General features: G+C 59.7%; 1 protein-coding gene across 1 annotated transcript; it reads left to right on the top strand.

Moving 5' to 3' along the window:
• Positions 1-361: 361 nt before the first annotated feature.
• LOC134157566 (nck-associated protein 1-like) lies at positions 362-8,861 on the top strand (the record flags this gene model as incomplete). Its single annotated transcript, XM_062606641.1, has 10 exons — positions 362-367; positions 1,556-1,648; positions 1,752-1,808; positions 1,910-2,052; positions 3,941-4,031; positions 4,135-4,272; positions 5,026-5,074; positions 6,554-6,710; positions 7,574-7,630; positions 8,765-8,861. Coding segments are annotated over exons 1-10 (888 nt in total), but the record flags the coding sequence as incomplete, so codon positions are not given.
• Positions 8,862-9,604: the final 743 nt, after the last annotated feature.

Below are 9,604 nucleotides of genomic sequence, written 5' to 3'. Positions count from 1 at the left end.
GGGGGACCAAAGGGATCCAATGGGGCTGGGGGGGACCAAGGGGGTCGAATGGGGATGGGGGTCATGGAGATGGAGGGGGACCAATGGGGCTGGGGGTCATGGGGACCAATGGGGTCCCATGGGGCTGCCCCACGGGGGCTGCTGGTGCTGAAGGACCGAGGTTGATGGGGGATGGGTTGGGGGGGGGGGGTTGGGGGGGTTCTGACCCTCGGGGACCCCCCCCCCCCCCCCAGACCTGCTCCGACCCCACGCGGCGCCCGCGCTGCCTCAGTGACAAGGCCTTGGAGGGTCCCGGCAGGGTCATCAGCAAGAGGTTCCCTCAGCTGGATCTGAGGGGCAGCGTGGTGAGGGGGGGCACCCCATGGCCGTAACGGGGTTCCCAGCATCCCTATGGGTTCCTCTGCATCCCTATGGGGTCCCCAGCATCCCTATGGGGTCCTCAGCATCCCTATGGGGTCCCCAGCATCCCTATGGGGTCCTCAGCATCCCTATGGGGTCCCCAGCATCCCTATGGGGTCCTCAGCATCCCTATGGGGTCCTCAGCATCTCTATGGGGTCCCCAGCATCCCTATGGGGTCCCCAGCATCCCTATGGGGTCCTCAGCATCTCCATGGGGTCCTCAGCATCCCTATGGGGTCCTCAGCATCCCCATGGGGTCCCCATCCCTTCCATGGGGTCCCCAGCATCCCCATGGGGTCCTCAGCATCCCTATGGGGGCCTCAGCATCCCTATGGGGTCCCCATCCCTTCCATGGGGTCCCCATCCCCTCCATGGGGTCCTCAGCATCCCCATGGGGTCCCCAGCATCCCTATGGGGTCCTCAGCATCCCCATGGGGTCCTCAGCATCCCTATGGGGGCCTCAGCATCCCTATGGGGTCCCCATCCCTTCCATGGGGTCCCCATCCCCTCCATGGGGTCCTCAGCATCCCTATGGGGTCCTCAGCATCCCCATGGGGTCCCCATCCCCTCTATGGGGTCCCCAGCACCCCCATGGGGTCCCCAGCATCCCGATGTGGTCCCCATTCCCTCCATAGGGTCCTCATCCCCTCTATGGTGTCCCTATCATCCATATAGGGTCCCCATCCCTTCTATGGGGTCCCCATCCCCTCTATGGTTTCCCCATCCCCTCTATGGGGTCCCCAGCATCCCTATGGGGTTCCCATCATCCCTATGGGGTCCCCATCCCTTCCAAGGGGTCCCCATCATCCCTATGGGGTCCCCATCCCCTCTATGGGGTCCCCATCATCCCTATGGGATCCCCAGCATCCCTATGGTGTCCTCAGCATCCCTATGGGGTCCCCATCCCCTCTATGGTTTCCCCATCCCCTCTATGTGGTCCCCATCATCCCTATGGGGTCCCCAGCATCCCTATGGGGTCCCCAGCATCCCTATGGGGTCCCCAGCATCCCTATGGGGTCCCCATCCCCTCTATGGTTTCCCCATCCCCTCTATGGGGTTCCCATCATCCCTATGGGCTCCCCATCCCCTCCATGGTGCTCTCCCCCCCCCGCCCCAAATCACCCCTCCCTCTGTGCCCCCCTTGCCCGCCCCACAGCAGCTCCTGGCCCCACTGCACAGGGCCAAAGGGGCCATCCTGGAGGCGCTGGAACCCTTCTACCTCTCCTTCCTGGACCTGCTGGAGTTCAGGGTGAGCCGGGGTGGGGGGCACAATGGGGGTCAGGGTTTGGGGGGGTTAGGGTTAGGGTTAGGGTTAGGGTTCGGGTTAGCCCCACGGTGCCCCCCATGTCCAGGACCACGTCTATGAGCTCCTCAACACCATCGATGCCAACCAATGCTTCTTCGACATCGTGAGTTGGGGGGGACCCAAAGTGGGGAGGACCCAAAGTGGGGTGGGGGTGGTTTGGGGGCCACCCCCCCCCCTCCATGTATTGGGGTGTCCCTATGGCAGCACGTGAACCATGAGCTCACCAAGGCCTACCTGGAGCTGGTGGTCACCTTCGTGTCGGCGCTGGTGCTGCTGGCGCGCGTCGAGGAGCGGCGCATCCTCATCGGGCTCTACCAGTGCGCCCGGGAGCTGAGCACCGGGAGCGGGTACCGGGAGCGCGGGGATGAGGGGGGGATGAGGGATGGGATGGATGGATGATGGATGATGGATGGATGGATGGATGGATGGATGATGGATGGATGGATGATGGATGGATGATGGATGGATGATGGATGGATGATGGATGGATGATGGATGGATGGATGGATGGATGGATGGATGGATGGATGGATGGATGATGGATGGATGATGGATGGATGGATGATGGATGATGGATGGATGATGGATGGATGATGGATGGATGGATGGATGGATGGATGGATGATGGATGGATGATGGATGATGGATGATGGATGATGGGTGATGGATGATGGATGGATGATGGATGATGGATGATGGATGGATGGATGGATGGATGGATGGATGATGGATGGATGAATGGGTGGATGGATGGATGGATGATGGATGATGGATGATGGATGGATGATGGATGATGGATGATGGATGATGGGTGATGGATGATGGATGGATGATGGATGATGGATGATGGATGGATGGATGGATGGATGGATGGATGATGGATGATGGATGGATGGATGGATGGATGGATGGATGATGGATGATGGATGGATGGATGGATGATGGATGGATGGATGATGGGTGATGGATGATGGATGGATGGATGGATGGATGGATGGATGGATGGATGATGGGTGATGGATGATGGATGGATGGATGGATGATGGATGGATGGATGATGGGTGATGGATGATGGATGGATGGATGGATGGATGGATGGATGGATGGATGATGGATGATGATGATGATGGATGATGATGATGATGATGAATGATGATGATGATGATGATGAATTATGATGATGATGATCAATGATGACGATCAATGATGACGATCAATGATGATGATCGATGATGATGATCGATGATGATGATCGATGATGATGATCGATGATGATGATCGATGATGATGGATGATGGATGATGATGATGATGGATGATGATGATGATGATGATGGATGATGATGATGATGATGGATGATGATGATGATGATGGATGATGATGATGATGATGTATGATGATGACGATGATGATGATGATCAATGATGATGATGATGATGATGATGATGATGATGATCAATGATGATGATGATGATGATGGATGATGATGATGATGATGATGGATGATGATCAATGATGATGATGAAGATGATGATGATGATGATGATGATGATGATGATGATGATGGATGATGATGGATGATGATGATGATGATGGATGATGATGATGATGATGATGGATGATGATGGATGATGATGATGATGATGGATGATGATGACGATGATGATGATGATCAATGATGATGATGATGATGATGATGATGATGATGATCAATGATGATGATGATGATGATGATGATCGATGATGATGATGATGATGATGATGATGATGATCAATGATGATGATGATGATGATCAATGATGATGATGAAGATGATGATGATCAATGATGATGATGGATGGATGGATGATGATGATGATGATGATCAATGATGATGATGATGATGATGATGATGATGATGATGATGATGATGATGATGATCAATGATGATGATGATGATCAATGATGATGATGATGATGATGATGATGATGGATGATGATGATGATGATGATGATGATGATGATCAATGATGATGATGATGATGGATGATGATGATGATGATGATGATCAATGATGATGATGATGATCAATGATGATGATGATGGATGATGATGATGATGATGATGATGATGATGGATGATGATGATGATGATGATTGATGATGATGATGGATGATGATGATGATGATGATCAATGATGATGATGATGATCAATGATGATCACATCCCGCCCCATCCCCTCCCCCCTCCCCACAGCGATCCCGCCTTCCCCCGCGTGGCGCAGCTGGTGCTGGATTACGAGCACCCCCTCAAGAAGCTGATGGAGGATTTCGCGCCCCACACCAAGGTCCCCCCCCCCCCACCCCCCACCCCCCCACCCCCCCCCCCCCCCCCCGCCCCACCCCCCCCCGCCCCACGGCCCCGCCCCACGGCCCCGCCCGTGCCCGCAGGCGCTGAGCGGGGCCCTGCGCTCCCTGCACCCCCTGTTCCTGCGGCGGAGCCAGGACGCGGAGCGCTGGAGGGGGGAGCGGGACCTGAGCCTGCTCAGCGCCCCCGCGGCCCTGCTGAGCCCCTGCGCCTCGGACAGCGTGAGGGGGGGGGATGGGGATGTGGAGATGTGGGGATGTGGGGCTGGGATGGGGATGTGGGGTGGGGATGTGGGGTGGGGATGGGGTGTGGGGATGGGGGGTGGGGATGGGGATGTGGGGTGGGGATGTGGGGTGGGGATGGGGTGTGGGGATGGGGGGTGGGGATGGGGATGTGGGGTGGGGATGTGGGGTGGGGATGTGGGGATGGGGATGTGGGGATGGGGATGTGGGGATGTGGGGTGGGGATGGGGTGTGGGGATGGGGGGTGGGGATGGGGATGTGGGGTGGGGATGTGGGGTGGGGGGTGGGGATGTGGGGATGGGGGGTGGGATGTGGGGATGGGGATGTGGGGATGGGGATGGGGATGTGGGATGGGGGATGTGGGATGTGGGATGTGGGGATGGGGATGTGGAGATGGGGGATGTGGGATATGGGGATGTGGGGATGGGGATGTGGGGATGGGGATGTGGGGATGGGGTATGGGGATGTGGGGCTGGGATGGGGATGTGGGGCGGGGACGTGGGGCGGGGGGTGGGGTGGGGATGTGGGGTGGGGATGTGGGGTGGGGGATGTGGGGATGTGGGGCTGGGATGGGGATGTGGGTTGGGGATATGGGGATGTGGTGATGTGGGGCTGGGATGTGGGGATGTGGGGCGGGGATGTGGGGCTGGGATGGGGATGTGGGGTGGGGATGTGGGGTGGGGATGTGGGGTGGAGACGTGGGTCGGGACTGCAGTGACGCGGGCCCCACAGATGCCCTGTGAGTACCTGTCCCTGGAGGTGATGGAGCGCTGGATCCTCCGTGAGTCCGGGCTGGATGTGGGGCTGGGGGCCCCATTGATGCTCTGCCTGCTCTGGGTACCCCCTTCCCGCTATGGGTCCAGCCCCACTGATGCACTGCCCTCTATGGGTCCCCCCCTGCCCTCTGTGGGTCCCGCCCCACTGATTCCCCATTGCCCTTTCTGGGTCCTGCCCCATTGATTCCCCATTGCCCCCTATGGGTCCCGCCCCATTGATTCCCTTCCTTTATGCCCTCCCCATTGCCCTCTGCGGGTCCCGCCCCATTGATTCCCCATTGCCCCCTATGGGTCCCCCCCATTGCCCTCTATGGGTCCCGCCCCATTGATTCCCCATTGCCCCCTATGGGTCCCCCCCATTGCCCTCTATGGGTCCAGCCCCATTGATTCCCTTCCCCTATGGGTCCCGCCCCACTGATTCCCCATTGCCCCCTATGGGTGCCCCCCATTGCCCTCTCTGGGTCCCGCCCCACTGATTCCCCATTGCCCTCTATGGGTCCCGCCCCATTCATTCGCCATTGCCCCCTATGGGTCCCGCCCCATTGATTCCCCATTACCCTCTATGGGTCCCGCCCCATCGATTCCCCATTGCCCTCTATGGGTCCCCCCCATTGCCCTCTATGGGTCCCGCCCCACTGATTCCCCATTACCCCCTATGGGTCCCCCCCATTGCCCTCTATGGGTCCCGCCCCACTGATTCCCCATTGCCCCCTATGGGTCCCCCCCATTGCCCCCTATGGGTCCCGCCCCACTGCTTCCCCATTGCCCCCTATGGGTCCCGCCCCATTGATTCCCCATTGCCTTCTATGGGTCCCGCCCCACTGATTCCCCATTGCCCTCTCTGGGTCCCGCCCCACTGATTCCCCATTGCCCACTGTGGGTCCCGCCCCACTGATTCCCCATTGCCCCCTATGGGTCCAGCCCCACTGATTCCCCATTGCCCCCTGTGCGTCCCGCCCCACTGATTCCCCATTGCCCTCTGTGGGTCCCGCCCCACTGATTCCCCATTGCCCCCTATGGGTCCCGCCCCACTGATTCCCCATTGCCCCCTATGGGTCCCGCCCCATCGATTCCCCATTGCCCTCTATGGGTCCCGCCCCATTGATTCCCCATTGCCCCCTATGGGTCCCGCCCCACTGATTCCCCACTGCCCTCTATGGCTCCCGCCCCACTGATTCCCCACTGCCCCCTGTGGGTCCCGCCCCACTGATTCCCCATTGCCCTCTATGGGTCCCGCCCCACTGATTCCCCATTGCCCCCTATGGGTCCCGCCCCACTGATTCCCCATTGCCCCCTATGGGTCCCGCCCCATTGATTCCCCATTGCCTTCTATGGGTCCCGCCCCACTGATTCCCCATTGCCCTCTCTGGGTCCCGCCCCACTGATTCCCCATTGCCCCCTATGGGTCCCGCCCCACTGATTCCCCATTGCCCCCTATGGGTCCCGCCCCATCGATTCCCCATTGCCCCCTGTGGGTCCCGCAGTGGGGTTCCTGCTGTGCCCCTGCGCGCTGGGCTCGGCGGCCCCGTGCCTGCAGCTCTGGCGCCGGGCGCTGCGGGGCTCGCTGCGGGTCTCGCTGCTGCGGGAGGAGGCGCTGGAGGTGCACGGGGCCGCCGAGGAGCTGCTGGGGGGCGTCCGCGGGTAAGGGGGGGGTGGGTGCTATGGGTGCTGTGGGGTGCATTGGGTGCTATGGGTGCTATGGGTGCTATGGGTGCTATGGGTGCTATGGGGAGCGTTGGGTGCTATGGGTGCTATGGGGTGCATTGGGTGCTATGGGTGCTATGGGGTGCATTGGGTGCTATGGGTGCTATGGGTGCATTGGGTGCTATGGGGTGCTATGGGGCGCTATGGGGCGCATTGGGTGCTATGGGGAGCATTGGGTGCTATGGGGCGCTATGGGTGCATTGGGGCCCTATGGGTGCTATAGGTCACTATAGGTCGCTATGGGGTGCTATGGGTGCATTGGGGTCCTATGGGTGCTATGGGTGCTATGGGTGCATTGGGTGCTATGGGGTGCTATGGGTGCTATGGGTGCATTGGGTGCTATGGGTGCTATGGGTGCTATGGGGCACATTGGGTGCTATGGGGTGCTATGGGTGCTAAGGGTGCATTGGGTGCTATGGGTGCTATGGGGAGCGTTGGGGGCTATGGGGAGCGTTGGGTGCTATGGGTGCTATGGGGTGCATTGGGTGCTATGGGGTGCGTTGGGTGCTATGGGGCACATTGGGTGCTATGGGGTGCGTTGGGTGCTATGGGGTGCATTGGGTGCTATGGGGTGCATTGAGTGCTATGGGGCACATTGGGTGCTATGGGGTGCGTTGGGTGCTATGGGGCGCATTGGGTGCTATGGGGCGCATTGGGTGCTGTGTGTATCCCATGGGTGCTATGGGGCGCATTGGGTGCTATGGGGTGCTATGGGGCGCATTGGGTGCTATGGGGCGCATTGGGTGCTATGGGGCGCATTGGGTGCTGTGTGTATCCCATGGGTGCTGCTCCCTCTCTAGGTGCGGGAAGCGCGTGGCCGATGTCAAGGAGTGCCGGGACTACGCGGTGGCTCACAGGTGGGGGGGCGCCCATGGGTGCCGCTGGGTCCCATGGGTGCCGCTGGGTCCCATGGGTGTCACCAGGTCCCATGGGTGCTCCCAGGTCCCATGGGTGTCACTGTGTCCCATGGGTGTCACCAGGTCCCATGGGTGTCACCAGGTCCCATGGGTGCCCCCAGGTCCCATGGGTGTCCCTGTGTCCCATGGGTGCCCCCAGGTCCCATGGGTGTCCCTGTGTCCCATGGGTGTCACCAGGTCCCATGGGTGTCACCGGGTCCCATGGGTGTCACTGGGTCCCATGGGTGCTCCCAGTTCCCATGGGTGTCACTGTGTCCTATGGGTGCCGCCAGGTCCCATGGGTGTCACTGGGTCCCATGGGTGCCACCAGGTCCCATGGGTGTCACTGGGTCCCATGGGTGCCACCAGGTCCCATGGGTGTCACTGGGTCCCATGGGTGCTCCCACGTCCCATGGGTGTCACTGGGTCCCATGGGTGTCACCGGGTCCCATGGGTGTCACCGGGTCCCATGGGTGTCACCGCGTCCCATGGGTGCTGCTGTGTCCCATGGGTGTCACCAGGTCCCATGGGTGTCACCAGGTCCCATGGGTGTCACTGGGTCCCATGGGTGCTCCCAGTTCCCATGGGTGCTCCCCGGTCCCATGGGTGTCACTGGGTCCCATGGGTGCTCCCAGTTCCCATGGGTGTCACTGGGTCCCATGGGTGTCACCAGTTCCCATGGGTGCCCCCAGGTCCCATGGGTGCTGCTGTGTCCCATGGGTGCTGCTGTGTCCCATGGGTGCTGCTGGGTCCCATGGGTGCCACCAGGTCCCATGGGTGTCATTGTGTCCCATGGGTGTCACTGGGTCCCATGGGTGCCCCCAGGTCCCATGGGTGTCACCGGGTCCCATGGGTGTCACTGGGTCCCATGGGTGCCCCCAGGTCCCATGGGTGCCCCCAGGTCCCATGGGTGTCACCGGATCCCATGGGTGTCACCGGATCCCATGGGTGCCGCTGTGTCCCATGGGTGTCACCGGGTCCCATGGGTGTCACCGGATCCCATGGGTGCCGCTGTGTCCCATGGGTGCTTCCCTGGGTTCCCCATTTCCCCCCCATGGGTTCTATGGGGTGACCCCTCCCCTCCCCTCCCCCCAGCGGGTCCCTGCACCGCGGGCGGAGGCGGTTCCTGTGCGGGGCCCTGCGGGAGCTGGAGGCGGCGCTGAGCCAGGAACCAGCGGTGCTGGGACCCAAGGTGGGGGAGGGGGGGGGAGGGGGGGATGGGGGTGGGGGGGATGGGGGGGATGGGGGGGTTCCATGGGTCAATGGTTCCATGGGTCAATGGTTCCATGGGTCAATGGTTCCATGGGTCAATGGTTCCATGGGTCAATGGTTCCATGGGTCAATGGTTTCCATGGGTCAATGGTTCCATGGGTCAATGGTTTCCATGGGTCAATGGTTTCCATGGGTCAATGGTTCCATGGGTCAATGGTTCCATGGGTCAATGGTTTCCATGGGTCAATGGTTCCATGGGTCAATGGTTTCCATGGGTCAATGGTTCCATGGGTTCATGGGTCAATGGTTTCATGGGTCCAATGGTTTCCATGGGGTTCCATGGGTCAATGGTTTCCATGGTTCAATGGTTCCATGGGTCAATGGTTCCATGGGTCAATGGTTCCATGGGTCAATGGTTTCTATGGGTCAATGGTTCCATGGGTCAATGGTTTCCATGGGTCAATGGTTTCCATGGGTCAATGGTTTCTATGGGTCAATGGTTTCCATGGGTCAATGGTTCCATGGGTCCCTGGTTCCATGGGTCAATGGTTCCATGGGTCAATGGTTCCATGGGTCAATGGTTCCATGGGTCAATGGTTTCTATGGGTCAATGGTTCCATGGGTCAATGGTTTCCATGGGTCAATGGTTCCATGGGTCAATGGTTTCCATGGGTCAATGGTTCCATGGGTCAATGGTTTCCATGGGTCAATGGTTTCTATGGG

This window comes from Pezoporus occidentalis, unplaced genomic scaffold (genome assembly GCF_034315485.1).
Source record: "Pezoporus occidentalis ecotype Australia unplaced genomic scaffold, CSIRO_AGI_Poc_V1 ctg972, whole genome shotgun sequence".
Classification (NCBI taxonomy): domain Eukaryota; kingdom Metazoa; phylum Chordata; class Aves; order Psittaciformes; family Psittacidae; genus Pezoporus; species Pezoporus occidentalis.
Note: the sequence above shows the minus strand (reverse complement) of the source record. Positions and strands in the feature narration are given on the sequence as shown.